The sequence below is a fragment of the Vicia villosa genome, linkage group LG3 (genome assembly GCF_029867415.1).
Source record: "Vicia villosa cultivar HV-30 ecotype Madison, WI linkage group LG3, Vvil1.0, whole genome shotgun sequence".
Taxonomy (NCBI): domain Eukaryota; kingdom Viridiplantae; phylum Streptophyta; class Magnoliopsida; order Fabales; family Fabaceae; genus Vicia; species Vicia villosa.
The window spans coordinates 181,684,413-181,703,584 of record NC_081182.1 but is presented as its reverse complement, the minus strand read 5'-3'; the positions used below and the strand labels follow the sequence as shown (position 1 = coordinate 181,703,584).

The following is a 19,172-nucleotide window of genomic DNA, read 5'->3' as shown; positions in this document are numbered from 1 at the left end:
ACATCCGAAAACCAACAAAAAGCATTACAAGAAAGACCTATATTCGCAAGGTTATCAGCACAAAAATTGGCTTCGCGATAAATATGAGATACCGTAAAATCCATGTTATGATAGTAAGCACGACAACATAGCCAACGAGATCTGATATGTCAAGGAACAAGGTCCGGATTAGAAAAAGCCTTAACCACGAGAACACAATCGGTTTCGATCCAAATATTCCTCCAACCATTTAATGTTGCTATCTCAATAGCAATCATAGCAGCAGTAAGTTCTGCAACTTCAGCAGAACCTTGCCCCAACAACTCACAGAAGCTCCCTAAATGATCAGCCTTATGATTCCTAAAAATCCCTCCACAGGACATAGTACTGGGAACACCACAAGCAGCCCCATCAATATTAACCTTAATCCAACCTAAAGGCGGGGGGCTCCAAAGGACCTCCATGAAAGCAACCTGACCACCCCCAGGGTGGATATTGATGTTGAAACCTTTTAACATGGAAAAACTTCTCATAGAGTTATTAGCCATGCATGAAGTGGTGTCTCCCACCAATTTACCCCGAGCCTGGATGCTTGCCACACAATGCTTCCAATGCCTCTTTCTACCATCAAATCTCATAAGATTCCTAGCATTCCAAACATAGTAAAACAGAATGCAAATAGTAGAAGTTATGACAGCCATAGCTTGTTTCGATGGAGCACCAGAGATCAAAGACCAGAAATCCTCAATGCTTTCCACTTTGTTCATAAACTGCAGCTTGTCTTTTAGCCAGTTCCAAACATTAATCACAAAACTGCACTCAAAGAATGTATGCCTTGTAGTATCAGCAGCCTTACAGCATAGAGGACACATAGAAGGGCCATAAAAACCACGCACAATGAAAGCCTCATATGAAGGTAACTTCCTATGGATAATTCTCCATATAACCATGGCATGGGAAGGAGGAACATGTTTGTTCCAAATCATTTTAGCCCAAGGAACCAGTGAGCTTTGCTTTTGAAAAAACCTATAAGGTTTCTTGAGACTCAAGTCCCCATTAATCTCTTCTTTCCAAATGACATAATCATCAAAGCTAACTTCTGGAATCTTGACCGCAGTAATTAATTGACTCAGCATAGGGAAGGCCGTTTGGACATTAGCAGGGATGCACCAATTTTGGTCAATGAGCCAATCCTTAATTAAGATTTGTAAGTTTTTGTGATAGATTTTCGGGATATTGAGAGTTTCGACAAGAGGTTCATCTAACCACTTGTCCTTCCAGAAACTGATCCTAGCACCATTGCCAATAATCCATTTAGAATGATCCACCACCATGTCAAAATGATCTTTAATGCTGCTCCATATAGAAGACTTAATATGGTAGAAAATCGATTTTCCATTCCTCATGACTCTTGAAGTAAGCAAAGAAGACCAACTCTGCAGTCCCTTCGCAAAAGACCAGCAAAGATGCAAATTAGAGGCAGAATTAAAGGATATCAAAGACTGGATACCAAACCCCCCTTCTTGAATGCTCTTGCAGCAGTCCTTCCATGCCACAATGACAAGTTTTCTTTGCTCCAGATTTCCACTCCAAAGGAAATTTCTCATCCAAGTGTTGATCTGCTTAATTATGGAGGCTGGCCAACTATAGATAGTAATGCAATGTATGAGCATGCTCTGAACCACAACTTTGATAAGTTGAAGTCTACCAGCCATAGACAACAAACAAGCTTTCCAATGAGCCAACTTGACTTTGATTCTATCTGCAATAAAAGCAAAATAGTGAGATTTAGGTCTACCTACAAATATAGGAGCACCAAGGTAAAGGAATGGAGGTTTGGCCATTTTAAAGCCTATAAGATCAGCCAAAGATTTGTGTCTGTCTGTACTCATTCCTCCAGCATAAATGATCGATTTAGAAATGTTGCACACTTGGCCAGAACAATCACCATAATCCTTTAAGAGGTTGTCAATGGCCTTTAAGGATTTAAAATCTCCCCTGCAAAAAATCATAATATCATCAGCATAAAGAGTGTGAGAAGGGACAAAGGAGGATTTATTGGCCTTTATAAGATTAATCTGATTGGATTGAACTAAGTGAGTGATTCCTCTACTAAGCACCTCTTCAGCCAGGCAGAAAAGAAGAGGAGACAAGGGATCTCCTTGTCTCACTCCATCGGAACAGTTGAAAAACCCAGTCTGTCTACCATTAAACCCAATAGAAAGTTTAGCAGAGTGCAAGATGGTGGAAATCTAGCTACACAGTTTATGGCTAAAGCCAAAGCAAGAAAGAGTCTTAAGGATAAAGTCCCAATTCAAAGTGTCAAAAGCTTTAGATATTTCAATTTTTAAAGCTACATTCCCACTATAACTTTTGTTCCCCAGAATGTTGACTGCCTCAGAGGTCAAACAAATACCATCCTTAATATTTCTACCCCTAATAAAACCTTTCTGTTCAGAGAAAATAATAAAAGGCAGAATGGGAGCCACTTTATCAGCCATAATCTTGGAAATAATTTTAAATTTAAAGTTAGCAAGGGCTAAAGGCCTATAATGATTTATAATATTAGCATCATTAGTCTTAGGAATAAGCACAACAGTATTGGAGTTATAATTAGGGAGGATCCAGTTATGCAAGAAAAATTGAGTAGTAGCCTTGATCACATCATGCTTAATGATGTTCCAATATTTCTGGTAGAATACTTCTCCAAATCCATCTGGACCAGTAGCAGAATCAGACTTCATATTCATGACATCTTGAGTGATTTATTTAGCACTAGGGATAGCCACTAGCATAGCATTAGTGTTGTCATTCACAACTTTAGGAATCACCTTCTCAATAAGCCCATTATCCTGCATATCAACATTCTGGTTGAAAATGTTAGTGAAGTGATTAATAAGATGGGATTCAATCATAGCATGATCAGTTATAACACTATCATTAAGGTTAAGAGAAGATACAAGGTTCTTCTTTCTTCTAATCTTAGCAAAAGTGTGAAAAAATTGAGTATTTCTGTCCCCATCAGTGTGCCATTTGATACTGGCCTTTTCCTTCCAGAACTCCTCTTCAAACATTAAAGCTTTTTCCAACTCATATTGGGCTTTAGCTTCAGCACTTTGCCTATTATCAGAATAACCAAGGCTATTGATTTCCTCCTGAATGATCTTGAGTTTAGTTTCAGCTTCTAACACTCTAATTTTAACATCTCCAAAAATGTTCTTGTTCCAATCCTTTAATTTTAGTTTAAGGATTTTCAACTTTTGGTCAAGAACAAACATAGGACAACCATAAACAATAGAGTTCCAAGTGTCTTTTATTATTCTCTCACAGTCATCATGGCCAGTCCACATTTTAAGGAACTTAAATTGAGACTTAATGCTAATCTTATTAAAATCTATAAAAAGCAAAAGAGGATAGTGATCAGATTTTATCTTAGACAAAGTGTGACAATTCATATTAGTGCAAATATCTAACATGTCTAAGTTACAAATAGCTCTGTCTAATCTTTTTTCAGTCAATCTAGAACCTTTCCTACCATTAGACCAAGTAAAAAAATTTCCAGCAGTTTGCAGATGAACAAGCTTGTTAGCATCAGACCAATTAAAGAAATCTTGCATAGGAATTCTAGCAGGGGACCTAGATACTCTATACTCATCAGCATTAATGATAGCATTAAAATCACCTATTAATGTCCAAGGAATCTGTCTATTAGCCATGTTAAGGCTAAGGTAGTGCCATAACTTTCTCCTAGTTAAATAACAAGTAGAAGCATATATCACTGAGAATCCAAGGACATGATTATTAAGATTCAAAGTAAAAGAAACATGTTGGTCATCAATAAAAAATATGTCAGGATTCATATTAGCCTTACATAAACACCAAAGATTAGGGAGCAAACCATTCCTATTATTAAAAGCAAAGGGTTTAAGGTCAGACCTGTGGAGCCACCTTTGAGGAAACTTGCCAAAGTCCATCCATGGTTCAGCAATAAAAACCAAATCATGAGAATTACACTGAATTAACCTTTTCAGAGCCAACCTAGAAGAACTGTTGGCAATACCTCTTATGTTCCAATAGATGCACTTCATAAGGAAGGATTTTGAGGACTAGGCACCTACCTAGTGATAGGATTATCTGCAGAATTGGATTTTCTGTTTTGCCTTTCCTTGTTTGTAACAAGTTGGAAGTCTTGGATTTGGAACAAATCAACTCCTTGATCATCCTGCTCAGCCATGTTGTTCCATGACTCATTCAAGAAATTTGTGACTTGCTCCTTATGTCTAGCATCCAATTGAGTCTTTGGGACAAAATTGACCATTTGAGTCGCATCTACATACTCACCTTCAGAAGAGTTTTTTGTCCCATTGGTATTACCATGATCATCCAGAGGTTGAGAAATTATCCTGTTAGGATCTTCATTCCTTTTGTCTAGCACACCAATAGTGTCATCAGCATTGGTAACCAAATCCCTTATCGGTGATAAAATAGGATCACTCCTGTTAGCTCCATTTTGATTTTCCACCTGTTGTTCAACACCAGATTTGGAGTTTTCCCCCACCAAGAACTTCCTACCCGTGGGAATGAAATGGCTCCTATCCTGCCTAGTGTTTTGTTCTTTTTCTTTGCCTGATACCTGTTGTTTCCTTTTACAGTTCTCAACCTTATGGCCAATACATCCACAATAATTGCAAAACTCAGGGATTCTCTCATATTCAATGTCCATGAAAAAGGAAAATCCCACCCTTTCAACGAGAACCTTATAGCATAGCTCTTTAGTTAATTCCAAATCTACCAAAATTCTAACATAGTGGCCGAATGGTCGATCAAACAAAGATTTGTTAGAAGCCGAATCTATGCAAATTGGCGTACCTATGCTACTGGCGATGGCGAACAAAATTCCAGACCTCTAGTATTCTTGGGATAGTCCGTGAATCTTAATCCAAACTTAGGCTGAAGTTTGTTTAACAGACCGCACTCTTTGCACATCTTCTAGCAAGGAAAACGCAAATTCGAAGAATCCTTTCCCTAGGGACGTGACTCCCCATTTTCCAATCGATGGCCACAAATCCGATAATCTACTCTTCATATTAACAACCGTGAGCGGCTGCATACCTTTAGACCAAATCACACGTCCATGAAGGTGATGTTTGCATTCTTCAACGCCAATAGCATATTCTTCTTCTGGGATTGTTATAGCAATTCTATCTCCTTTCAGGAAGGGGACCGACAGTTGACTTAAAGGAATATCACACACATTGTTGGAAACAACCGAGGCAAACGATTTTGGCTTTGTCTGCAAGGTCGTAGGATTTTCTCTAGGTTTCTTTGACATGTGAGCATTTGCTATTTCAGGGAAGAGGAGGGAAGCGCCCATCTTAGAGCATGACAAGAAGGTGGTAGAGGGAGAGGGAGAAGAGAAGTTTCGAAGCTTGGAAGAGATAGCCGTTATCGACGACGAACTAGCCGTTATCGTTTCTCATTTTCTACTGTGTTCTTCATACAATTGTCAATTGCTACTCTAATGTTGGTAGGAAAAAAAAGATGCATCCACATTATCTTTGATACAACCTATATTATTCAACAACTTTTTTTTTTAATTTTGGTATTTCTTTGATTTCAAATACTCTAAATAATAGTAAAAAAGAACAAAATCTTCTCAAAGATGTTGAAAAAAATCCTAGCGACATCATGACTATTGGCTACTACTTCATAAATTATAGGATAAAAAAATATAGAAACAAAATATTGCTACTTGTTAGAGTATGTGAAGAAGGCATGCAGAGAGTCATCAATATATACCATCATCTCAATAAATATATTCTCTCTCTAAGAAACTAAGGACTTTTCTCAAGTTACACTTGCAGAGCTTGTTATTGCTTTACAAGCTACTTAGCAGAGAAAATCTTTAAGGATGAAAGAAAATATTGAAGAGAGTCATCAATACCACCATCTCATAAAATATCCTCTCTCTTGAAGAAACTAAGGACTTCTCTCAAATCACACTTGCAGAGCTTGTTAATGCTTTGCAAGCTATTTAGCAGAGAAGATCTTTAAGGATGAAAGAAAATATTGAAGGTGCTTTTGTGGCCAATACCAAATGTAAAAACTAAAGCTACAACAATTTTGAGAAAAAGTGTTTTGGTGAGAAGAAAAGAAAAGGAAAAAGGGAGTAAGTTAACAACAAAGGAGAGAGTTAGAAAAAAGAAGTTTCCACTTTGTCAACATTGCAAATAAGATACTCATTTAGAGAAGTATTGTTGGTACATGCCATGAGTTAAATGTAGAGCCTGCAATCAACTTGGTCATATGGAGAAGGTTTGCAAAAACAAAGCAAACCAACAGAGACAACAGGTCCAAGTTGTTGAACACCACTAACAAGAGGAGAAATTATTCATGGCTTCTTGCTATTCAGTTAATAGTAGTAAATAAACATGACTAATAGATAATAGATGCACCAATCACATGACTCATAATGTTGACATTTTTAAGGAACTTGATAAGTCCTTCAACTCTAAAGTTACTATAGGCAATGGAGAACATGTTGATGTCAAAGGAAAAGGTGTTGTAGTTGTTAAAACTCCCTCAGGAATACATTTCAGATATTTTATTTGTACCTGAAATAAATCAAAGTCTTTTAAGTGTGGGACAAATGATGGAAAAGAACTATTCACTGCATTTCAAAGACATGAGATGCACTATTCTAGATCCTTTTGGATCTAAGTTAATGACGGTTGAAATGAGAGGTAAAAATTTTCCAGTAGAATGAAAGCAAACAACCATGCATGCATTTCTAAGTAATGTTCGTGATTCCTCCTTGTGGAATAAAAGGTTGGGTCACTTTAGTTACTCAACCTTAAAACAAATGAGTTATCATGATTTGGTTGAAAATTTACCAGTCATTGATGATGTTGTTGACATGTGTGATGTATGTCAATTTGGAAAACAAAGTAAATTATCATTCCCTGCTACGTCAACCTGGAGGGCATATGAAAAGTTACAGCTCATACACACTGATATGTGTGGTCCGATGACAACGACATCTTTAAAAGGCAACAAGCATTTTCTGCTATTTATTGATGATTTTAAAAGGATGAGTTGAGTATTTTTTTCTAAGGCTGAATTCATACGTGTTTGCTGCATTTAAGAGTTTCAAACTTATGGTTGAAAAAGAGGCGGATTGTCAAATTAAAGAGTTTAGATATGACAATGGTACTGAGTATACAATAGGAGAATTTAAAACTTTTTGTGAGCAAGTTGGAATCCAACATCAATTTATTGTTCCTTACACTCCTCAACAAAATGGAGTGAGGGAAAAGAAGAACAGGAGATTCATGGAAATGGCTCGATGTTTTCTTTTTGAGAAAGATATTCCTAAAACCTTTTGGGCTAAGGTTGTCAACACCTTAGTGTACTTACTGAATTTGTTGCCTACCAAAGCCTTGAAGCGAAAACACCCTTTGAAGCATGGTATATAAGAAATTTGTATGTTCATCATTTAAAAATATTTGGATGTGTCTGGTACGTCCATGTTCCAAATGTGAAAAGAGATAAATTGGAAACAAAGTCTATGGTCAATATATTTTTGGGGTATAGCAGTAACTCCAAAGCGTATCAAATTTATAATTTGGAGACCAAAAAATATTTTGGTTAGCAGAGATATGAAATTTGATGAGTTCTCTAAATGGAATTGGGAGAAAAGTCAAGCTGAAAGTTCAAGTAAGGTATTGCCTATGGAAGATAGTTTGGAGGATCAAAATTCAGAAGATAAAGGAAAACATTATGATAGTGATGCTGATTTTCCAACCCGAGGTAATAGAACCTTGGATAATATTTAGGCCAAGTGCAATATAACTACATTAGAGCCTACACGGTTTGCTGAAGCTACTAATGTTAAGGGAGAGAAAGCTGCCATGCAGGAGGAGATGAAGATGATAGAGAAAAATCAAACATGGAAGCTTGTAGACAAACCAAACAATCAAAAGATTATTGGTGTTAAGTGGGTTTATAGAATCAAACTCAATCCTAATGGTTCTATAAATAAGCTTAAGGCCAAATTGGTGGTAAAAGGTTATTTTCAACAACATCTTGTTGATTTTTCAGACACTTTTGCACCTGTTGCAAGACATGATACAATTAGGTTGTTGGTTGCCTTAGCAGCAAAATTGTGATGGAAAATTTATCATTTTGTTGCTAAATCAGCTTTTTTAAATGGATTGCTTGATGAAGACATTTACGTCGACCAACCCGAAGGTTTTATGGTTGCAGGAAGTGAAAATAAAGTTTACAAGCTTCACAAAGCCCTCTATGGCTTAAAACAAGCATCAAGAGTATGGGCAGAATTGATGGCTATCTTTTGTAAAAATGTTTTAAGAGAAGTGAAAATGAGACTACTTTGTATGTTGATGATTTGTTTGTTATAGGGAATGAATCCAATTTTCTAAGTCAATTCAAGTAAGCTATGGTGAAATAATTTGAGATAACAGATGTGGGTGAAATGAAATATTTTCTTGGAATGAAGATCTTTTAGTCAAGTGTCGGAATCTTCATTTCTCAAAAGAAATATGCTTTATTTGGAGGTATTAAAGAAGTTTCATATGGATAAATGCAATCATGTTTCCACGCCTCTGATTGTGAATGAAAAATTATCAAATGATGATATGACAATATTGCTGATGCTTCTATTTATAGAAGTATAATTGAAAGTTTGTTGTATCTTTCAGCGACCAGGCCTAATATAATGTTTGTTGCTAGCTTACTTTCCAGGTTCGTGCATTCTCCAAGTCAAGTTCATCTTAGTGCAACTAAGAGAGTTTTGAGGTACATAAAAGGTACAACTGATTCAAAATGAGAATGGAGACCTCCAAGGATATGCAGATAGTGACTGGGCTGGAAGTATAGATGATTCAAAAAGTATCTCTGGTTATGTTTTCTCGTTTGGTAGTGTTGTATTCTCATGGAATTCAAAGAAATAAGAAATGGTCGTCCAATCATCAGCTGAAGCAGAGTATATTTCTACTGCTGCAGCAACAAATCAAACTATTTGGCTAAGGATGATTTTAACAGATGTGGGACAATTTTAAAACAAAGCTACCGTCATATGGGTGGATAACAAATATGTTGTAGTCATAGCTAAGAATCCAGTCCAACATGGAAGACCAAACACATCAAGGTTAAATATCATGCTATTAGAGAAGCTGAAAAGTCAAAAGAAATAATGACCAAAGCTCTTTCTAAGAGAAAGTTTGAAGAATTGAGATCAATGCTTGGAGTATTCAATAAAAATATCAAGGAAGAGTGTTAGAAATTGATATTTTTCTAACATATCAATTACTTTACTTGTTGCTGTTACTTTACTTTACTTTACTTTACTTTACTTGTTGTTGTTTTTTTGTTGTTGTTACTATAATGATTAGATTCTTTTTTGTCAAGATAGTAAAAATAGACAAAAGCTAATGATGTCTACTATTTAGAGTATATTTGCTTTGGATTTTATCTCCACTCCAACAAACAAGCTTATTGTTTTGGATTTTATCTCCACCCCAACAAGCAAGCTTTTGTGGTATTTTTCAATTTTATGAAATTCAATAACATAACCTTTTTCTCCCAATTATTTTTATTTTATTTTATGCTTTCTATTCATCTCTTCTACACCAATTTACCATATCTTTGTTTTTCCTACAAAACTCATGAATAATTAGTTAATAAGAGCTTTTTGCCCATTACTCTTTAGTATAGTTGAATCAAAAAGAATTATGATAAAAAATTTACGAGCACTGATTGAATCAAAAGTATGTTGATTAACTGAGTGATCCACTTCTTTGAATTATCCACAAAAATAGTCAAACATATAAATTTGGTCTTGAGTTTATAGAGAGTGGGGTGAACGAATAAGGGTGGTTGTCTCTCTAAACATGAATGATTATGCCAATTCCTATAAGCATCATATATTATCTTCTCTCAAGATAAATTTCATGTTGGATATGTTTCTTTATCGACATGTTTTTAATTAATCAATCCGTCAAAACTAAGTGTAGTATTTGACAATTTCATGCAAATTAAAAAAATGAATAGAAAATAAAGATTAATAATTTTACCAAATTATATATATATATATATATATATATATATATATATATATATATATATATATATATATATATATATATATATAATTTGGTAAAATTATTAATTTTTATATAAAGCATTTAAAATTTTTTATATAAAGCATTTAAAAATTATTAATAATATAGTGATGAATTATAAATGATGCATATAATATTAATTTAAAATACGATTAAAAGATAAAAATAAAAATTTTAAAACAAATATTTTTTTTAAATATAATTAATATTACATTTAATTTTTTGTACTTTTGTAAGAAGTTTTCAACAGAAATAAATTATAAATAATATCATTTTTTTTAATACATTGAATATCACATTGCTTTAATTATTTTACTTTTCTAAGAAGTTTTATATTAAAGTCAAGATATCTTGTATATAAATCCATCTATCAAAAAAAATTATATTGGAGAAATATTAATTTAATATTTTGGTCAATTTTCAAGATGTTCTTTAAAACGATGTGCTGACACATGGCAAAACAAATTTTTTTTTTGAAAGAGCAAAAGCAATATATTAAAAAGACAGAGGCATAAGAGATGCCAATTACAAGTAAGGCCCTAGCACAAATGTTCATGACAGTAGGAATTCCACTCTCCTATACCAGGACAATAATTGGACTTTTAAAACTGGAGCACATCCACACTTCTCTAGGATACAAGTTAACATTTATCTATATATAATCTATAAACATTTTTTTCTCCATTTTCTCTCTCTCCATTTTTCTCTCTCTCAATTTTTTTCATTTTTATAGTTTTGTATATAAATAACACGTATTTTCATGACATGTGACATTTATTTTACGTTTATTTTATTTTATATACTCAAAATTATAATAATAGAGTCTTTCATTTCTTTTAAGAAATACCCGACAAAAACTGAACTTTTAAAACTGGAGCAGATCCACACTATCCACACTCCTCTAGGAGACAAGTTAAGATTTCTTTATATATTCTATAATCCAATTACAAAAGTGTGTTGTCTTCTTTCCTTTTCTTTGTATTTCACTTTCAATGTCTTCTTCATCTAACCACACAAACCCTTTTTCATTTCCCTTTTATTATTCAAAGTTTAAAATACCAAGCAAAAACTATACTCACACAATGAGCACAGAAACCCCAGAAATATCACAAGATAACACTCAAGAAAAAGTAGCAACAATAGAACTTGATATTCAAGTATTCTATAAGCTCTATGTTCAACCCTTTAAAGGTCTTCCACCTGTAGCAACCGAAAGTGATTTCATTGTGTCACCAAATATTAAGTACAAATTAGAGATTCCTCTTTTCTTTCTCATTAAAAATCCAAATTTTTCTTCCTTTGATGTGGCTCAAAAATTAGCAAAATTACCCATTAGTCATGATTTGGCGGCTTATATAGAACCACATATTGTTCAAAATGCTGTTGAATTGGGGAGAAGGAGTGGAAACAAGGGGTTTAAGATTGTCTTTCATGTTAAAGTTGTTGAGATTGATTTGGCAAATACTCGTGAATGTGAAGGGTATCGTAGACGTGGTCTTGCTTAGAATGATTAAGCATTGAAATGTTGTAAGTATATTTGCGTTAATTAAAATCTCCATTTGTATACTTTTGTTAGTGTTTTATTTCATTCATCTATATATCTATATATATATATATATATATATATATATATATATATATATATATATATATATATATATATATATATATATATATATATATATATATATATATATATATATATATATATATATATATATATATATATATATATATATATATATATTTTGGTAAAATTATTAATTTTCCTTTTCTATTCATTTTTCTCTTCTGTATTTATAAGCTACACATTTTCAATTTAATCTTTTCGATATCAAGGACTTGTACTTTTTCGTTACTTTTTTGGACTTGAAGTGGCTAGATCTCCGCCGCCTGATATTTTAGTTAATCAACATCACTATACCATTCACTACAAAAAATCACGTCTGTAGCGACGTGGAATCCATGACACAACATGGAAAATAACGTCAGAACCTAAAATTAGCGACATGATCACTCACGTCGCCTGGAAGTGCGTGGGAACTAAATTGTGTTGTGTTAATCACGTCACAACTTTGTGACATGGTAGGCACGTCGCTAATTCTGCACAATTACCAATCCTTTATCTGCAACTGGGACAGACCAAGTCTGCAAAAAGCAGGATGGCACAATATACGAAGAAAAGTTGTGGCGTGTTTTCCATGTCACTGACTTGTGACATGTAAAACACGTCGCTAATTTTGAAATTAATTTTGAAAGTTGCGACGTGTTTTACATGTCACAAGTCAGTGACATGGAAAACACGCCACAAATATTAAAATCTTTTTAAAAAAAATATGATTTTTATTATTAATATTATTTGTTGGAAATTAATAAATATTAATAAAAATATTTATTTAGTTAAATTAATAATAATAATAATAGACTAAATACAAAAATATATTAAATTACTAAAATAAATTATATTTATAATATAATATCCAAAATACTACCATATAATAAATAAAATTTTGTTATCTCACACAATTTTAATTTAAAATAAAAATAAAATTCATCCTAAAAAATCATCACCGGGATCGGGATAATTATCAAGGTTGAAATCATCATCATTCTCTTGCTCAGTGTCAGCTGCTCCCACGTTTCCTCTAGACGGTTGACCACCACTTTGTTGAGACTGCATAAATAACCGCATTTGTTGTTGCATCTCTGCTTGCATCTTCGCCATTGCCTCTATTTGTTGTTGTTGCATCTCTGCTTGCATCTTAGCCATTGCCTCTATTTGCCGTTGTTGCCCCTCCACTTGTGCTTTTAGCGCCGCCTCACGTTCATCCATTTGGGCCTTTAGCTCCGCCTCACGTTGCGCTAACTCGCGTCTCGCCTCAGTTAGAGCCAACTGTCTTATTGTTTCCATTACTTGCGGTGCCAATTGTGTTGGACGTGACGATCCTTCCCCATCTCTAACTCTTTGAAATAAATTTCGATCTCCACTTCTCAAGCTTCCCGCCAAATTTCCCGCACCAAAAAAACATCCATTAGGCCCTTTTCCGTCAATGACTTCACTCCAAATATAAAAATCAACATCTGGATGAAGCGGCTCTCCTTCTCTAGGAGTATATTTGGGATTAGCGACCAAAAAATCCACAAGCTTTGTTTGATAATCCTCCTACACATAAAATAGAATAAAAATTATGTATATATAACTTCAATTAAATTATATTAAATAATAAATTGAAAATTAGTTGCCACGTGATTTACATGCCACAACATCATAGTTGCCACATGAAAATCACGCCGGAACTTTTTAGTTGCCACGTGAAAATAACATCACAAAATTGCCATTAAATAAAAAAAATAATAAAAATTGAATAATTTACCAAAGCTTTTCGAGTACGCTCGTCAACTAAATCACCCGATTTTTTGGTCCTAGTTTCTTTAACCAACTCGATCATGAGTGGTTGTCTCCCCAACCTTTTAGCTTAAAAAATAAAATTAACTTTAATTAAAAAACAAATAATTAATCAAAACATAACTTTAAAAAGTGACAATAATTACCATGCGTCGAGAATGTTCGTAAGTGCTTATACTTCCAACTGCATTAAGGTGACCTCCTTTTTCAGATGCCCTCATTTTTTTAGCATTTTCAGACTTAGCTTTAAATTCCTTTGAATTCCAATATGCAATAAGTTTTTCAAGAACTTCTTGGCCCAACCACGCAGGACGACTACCATCACGTTCCCAACGCTTTCTAACATTTCGCAACGTGTCAGAAAGTCTTTTTGATGTTCTGCTGAAATAATTTTTTTTAACAAGTTTCTCGCTCATTGGATCCCACGTACACTTTTCCTGAATACATTAAAATAAACTGTTAGAAAACTATAGTAAAAAAAAATTAAAAAAACAATGACTCAAAAAAATATATTAATTGTACCTTAAAGCAATTAAACCAAGCATTTTTATTTGTAACATCTCCAAAAGTCGTCCAAGCTTCTTTATACATGTGCTGAATCACATAGTACACACACCTGGCAGCAGTCCGACTCGGCCCAAACCTAAACAATTATGTTAATTAGCATGCATTAAATATAAATTTATATTAAAAAAAAGGAAATGTAAACTTAATAAAAATTTAATATATAAGATACTTACGAATTTCCAGCGGGCCAAATATAATATCTACCGTCAATGATATGAATCTCACTCGGATCATCCTCCCCCTGAACATCGTCACCATCAGACTGAACATCATCTGCATCCTGCACAGTATCATCCCCACCAGACTCCACATGATCATCCTCACGTGCAGGTATATGAGTCGGATGCGGGGTGTGGGATCCCCCGGTCTGCTGGAAGCGTGGGGGCATCGGTGTCTGCTGGAAGGATAAGGGCACCTGTGTGGGATATGGAGTGTGGGATCCTCCAGTCTGCTGGAATCCTGGGGGCACCTGTGTGTTAGGTGGAAAGCTAGCAGATCCTCCAGTCTGCTGGAATCCTGGGGGCACCTGTGTGTTAGGTGGAAAACTATATCCTCCAGTCTGCTGGTATGATGAAAAACTAGGTCCTGCAGTCTGCTGAAACGGATAACTAAAGTCCATAGGTGGCGAATAAAAGATGGTGACCCAGACATAGGCCTCCCCTGAGAGGAGAGTAATGACGTAAGAGGTTGGGTACTGGCCATGGACATGTAACCTGCTAACTGAATCTGTGGGGGGGGGCACACTGCTGTCTGAGGAGACTGGCATACTACTGCTCTTGGGCGTCGGGTCTTCTGACCCTTACCCTTCTCAGATCGGGATGACATTTTACCTATTTATTGAGAATAAACAATTAATAAAATATATACATTCACACAAATATATTCAAACATGTTTTCATTAACACATTCAATAGATGGTTCATTAAGTAAAATTACAAAAAACACATTCTCTTATAAATACATTTATTATACTAAATCTACAGGCTCTTCATACATATCATTATCATCATTTGATGTGATACTATCCTCAGACCCAACGCCTTCGTGCTCTTCATTCACATTATCTTCAACCAACAATACAGAAGCATCAACTTCATACCCCTCATTTGTTATATCAGACAAATTGGTAATTTGCTCAACTGCAATGACATCATTAATTGGTCCAACTTCATCAACTTGGTAAGCAAGATCTTCCACTAGATCGTCAGTTTCAATATGGCCTATTGGTTTTGTTTTTATAACAACACACAACCCTCGCTTACGTGGCACAAATGAAGGATAAGGAACATAATAAACTTGCCTAACAAGATGTGACATTATGAAAGGGTCGTACTCTTTGTACCTTCGCTCTATTTGAATCTCAACAGTACCATATGTCTTGTCTATTTTTGTGCCTCTAGTTGGATCATACCATTCACAGTAAAACAAGACAACTTTATTCTCCGAGTCCAAGTAATTGTATACCAACTCGTAGATATGCTTAACAAAGCCATAGAAATCATCTTCACCCCCATCTGTAACTCCTTTTACGAATACACCACTGTTTTTTGTTTTTTTCCCTTCAGTCCAAGTCTCAGTGTGAAATTTATATCCGTTCACGAAGTATGTGTGCCATTCGTTTGCGCTTAGAATAGGGCCTTCACACAAATTTCTCAAATGGAGTATTTCTGGTGTCGGTGTAACAATGCATGACAATCTATCCTTGAACCAAGATGGAAATTGTGCATGAATGACACCGGCTGTTGATTGTACACCGGTGCTTTGAAAATAGACGCTGTTAAATTCCCTATAAAAAATCATACCATAAGTTTCAAGGTAATAATATTTACACACTATAGATAAAATAATAGTTAGGTATACTTACTCAAGATACGGTTTAACTTCGACGCAGTTGATCAACACATGAACATGTGCGGATTGCATTTCTTGTTGGGTCAACCAATGAACACCTTTCTTTCCAGATGGACGACCTGGAAGCCCAAAGACTGATAAGGTGAATTGGCTTCTTTCGTAAACATTTACGGGATTCCTTATGATTCTTGGGGTTAACATCAAGTTGTTGAAATAGTGACTGCAAAAATGTGATGTCTCCCGATGCAAGTAATGTGAACATATGGATCCTTCAACTCTAGCTTTATTTTTCACGGATCTCTTAGAATCACCCATAAACCTTTCAAATGGATACATCCACCTATAATGAACAGGTCCTCCAAGATAAGCTTCGTATGCAAGATGCACAGGTAGATGTTCCATGGAGTCAAAAAATCCAGGAGGAAATATTTGTTCCAACTTACAGAGAATGATTGGAATATTTTGGTCCAACTTAATGATATCATCCACTCTTAAAGTTGAGGCACAAATATCTCTAAAAAATTGACTGATTTCAGTCAGTGGATTAAGCACATGTTTTGGTAGAGAACCAAACGCAATTGGCAGTAATTGTTCCATAAATATGTGACAATCATGACTTTTCATGCCATGCAACTTCCCAGTGTTATCGTCGGCACACCTTGCTAAGTTTGAAGAATATCCGTCGGGCATTCTCAATTCTTTTAACCATCTACAAACTGCTTTAGCTTCTTGTGAAGTCAGAGTGTAACAAGCCTTGGGTTTTAATAATTTTCCATTCGGTTGAGGCTTCAACTCCAACTCTTTTCGATTACACCATTTTTTCATGTCATGTCTCGCCTTCTCATTATCCTTTGTTTTGTCTTTAACATCCATCACTGTGTTAAATATATTATCAAAAAAATTCTTCTCAATGTGCATAACATCCAGATTATGGCGTAACAAATTATCTTTCCAATACGGGAGGTCCCAAAATATACTTCTTTTTGTCCAATTGTGCTCGACCCCGTATCCTGGAATTCTACATGCTTTACCCGTATCTGTGAATTTTGGGTGGTGACAAACTTGTTCCCATACTGCACCCGGTGACAGACGAGGCGGAGGGAGATCTTTTACCACTTCGTCTTTTTTGAAATCTGTCCTATTTCTTCTATAGGTATGATTTATTGGTAGGAATCGGCGATGACAATCAAACCACGAGCTCTTCCCCCCTTTCTCTAACGTAAACGCCGTAGAGCTTCCCATGCAATGCGGACAACCCATTTTTCCATGTGTACCCCAACCAGACAACATGCCATATGCTGGAAAGTCATTAATCGTCCACATCAAGGTTGCTCGCAAAGTAAAGTTTTGTTTACGAGATATATCATAGGTGCATACTCCAATCCACAACCTTTTCAAATCATCAATTAGAGGTTGTAAGTACACATCAATTCCAACTTTTGGACTCGACGGTCCTGGAATGATACATGTCAGAAACATATACGGTTTTGTCATGCACATCTCAGGAGGGAGGTTGTAAGGGGTTACAATAACTGGCCAACAAGAATATGCGGTTCCCGACCCTTGGACATATGGAGTAAATCCATCAGAGCATAAACCAAGCCTGACATTTCTAGGTTCAGCGGCAAAATCAGGATGTATTCGATCAAAGTGCTTCCAAGCCTCGCCATCAGATGGATGCCGCATAGTGCCTGGACTTGTTTTGTTTGTATGATGCCATGTCATCTGACTTGCACTGTGCATTGAAGCAAACATTCTTTTTAACCTTGGTATGATCGGAAGATAAAACATGGACTTCACTGCGACACGTGTTTGCTTACGGTCAACAGCTTTACTTTGAATTTGATATCTTGGACTCTCACAAAACTTACATTCCTCCAACAATCCATCATTAGTACCAAACTCATTGTCATAAAACAACATGCAACCATTAGTGCAACAATCAATTTTTCTTACATTTAAACCCAACTTCGACACCAACTTCTTTGCATCTTTAAATGTTGTAGGTAAGTTGTCTTTCATAGGAGTTGAATCCAACATCATTTTTGTGAAGAATTCCAAACACTGATCTGGAACATTCCAATTTGCCTTAGCAGCCAATAATCTCACACACATCGATAATTTTGAATCTGACGACCCCTCAAACAATGGTATATTCATCTCATTCAACAACTGATAAAATCTCTGCGCTTCCTCATTTGGCAACTCTTCTCCATCAAAATCTTCAGGTTGATCATAGGCCACGTTCACGCCAAAAGCATCCTCAACCATCTCACCGATCATATTAAAGTTTTCCTCATATTCCATAGTCGGTCTACTGCTTGAAGCACGAGTATTACTAGTCTCTGGCACGTTCATCGGCAAATTTTCACCGTTCGACGTCCACACCCAATAATTTTTAATAAAACCCCTTCTATGCAAATGACGTGTTACTTCTTCTGGATCACTAATTATACGCCTACATTCACATTTAAGACAAGGACACCTAACTCCCCCTTCACTTCGACAACATTCCTGAACAAATGCCCACTTGATAAACCCATCAACTCCTTCTACGAAATTTGGTTTAAGTGCACGTCTTCCTGGTTCCAATCTATCGTACATCCAACTACGATAGTACAGATAATATTCCATACTGCATATTTGTACAATCATTACACTAATTAATCTATAACATTTATGTAAACTATATATATATATATATATATATATATATATATATATATATATATATATATATATATATATATATATATATATATATATATATATATATATAACTTTTTTATCTAACATATTCTCACATAGTATATAACATATTCTCACATAATCTAACTATATATATATATATATATATATATATATATATATATATATATATATATATATATATATATATATATATATATTATTCTCACATAATCTATAACATATAACAAGAATATTCTCACATAATATATAAACTTTATTCATTTAAAATATACAAAATCTATAACATATAACAAGAATATTCTCACATAATATATAAACTTTATTCTTTTAAAAAAAATAGAATATGTATAAATAAAATGTAAAAAAATATATATAATATCAAATGTCTTTATACCCTAATATAATAAAACTATATATAGTATAAAATGTCTTTAACATAATAACATACTATATATATATATATATATATATATATATATATATATATATATATATATATATATATATATATATAT

At 34.6% G+C, this 19,172-nt stretch overlaps 3 protein-coding genes and 1 pseudogene across 3 annotated transcripts; 2 read left to right on the top strand and 2 right to left on the bottom strand.

Annotated features, from left to right (window-relative positions):
• Window positions 1-2,744: 2,744 nt before the first annotated feature.
• On the bottom strand, window positions 2,745-4,067 carry LOC131659478 (uncharacterized). Its single transcript, XM_058928665.1, has one exon. It carries the CDS (start codon window positions 4,065-4,067, stop codon window positions 2,745-2,747), a length of 1,323 nt encoding a protein of 440 aa, XP_058784648.1.
• A 1,875-nt stretch (window positions 4,068-5,942) lies between these two features.
• Window positions 5,943-8,147, top strand: LOC131659477 (uncharacterized; annotated as a pseudogene).
• A 2,966-nt stretch (window positions 8,148-11,113) lies between these two features.
• LOC131656977 (uncharacterized) lies at window positions 11,114-11,672 on the top strand. Its single transcript, XM_058926510.1, has one exon. It carries the CDS (start codon window positions 11,114-11,116, stop codon window positions 11,624-11,626), a length of 513 nt encoding a protein of 170 aa, XP_058782493.1. The 3' UTR covers window positions 11,627-11,672.
• A 946-nt stretch (window positions 11,673-12,618) lies between these two features.
• LOC131656976 (uncharacterized) lies at window positions 12,619-13,590 on the bottom strand. The gene is made up of 2 exons (XM_058926509.1): window positions 13,496-13,590; window positions 12,619-13,284 (listed from the first exon to the last, which is right to left on the bottom strand). The coding sequence occupies exons 1-2, from the start codon at window positions 13,568-13,570 to the stop codon at window positions 12,673-12,675; spliced, it is 687 nt and encodes a 228-aa protein (XP_058782492.1). The 5' UTR covers window positions 13,571-13,590; the 3' UTR covers window positions 12,619-12,672.
• Between the last annotated feature and the right edge of the window lie 5,582 nt (window positions 13,591-19,172).

Excerpts from the sequence above, each read along its gene's own strand:
- LOC131659478 (XM_058928665.1), bottom strand. The coding sequence starts at position 4,067 with ATGAAGTGCATCTATTGGAACATAAGAGGTATTGCCAACAGTTCTTCT.
- LOC131656977 (XM_058926510.1), top strand. The coding sequence starts at position 11,114 with ATGTCTTCTTCATCTAACCACACAAACCCTTTTTCATTTCCCTTTTAT.
- LOC131656976 (XM_058926509.1), bottom strand. The coding sequence starts at position 13,570 with ATGATCGAGTTGGTTAAAGAAACTAGGACCAAAAAATCGGGTGATTTA. Across the intron at positions 13,285-13,495 it reads AGCGTACTCGAAAAGCTTTG|GAGGATTATCAAACAAAGCT; the intron begins GTAAATTATTCA and ends TTTTATGTGTAG.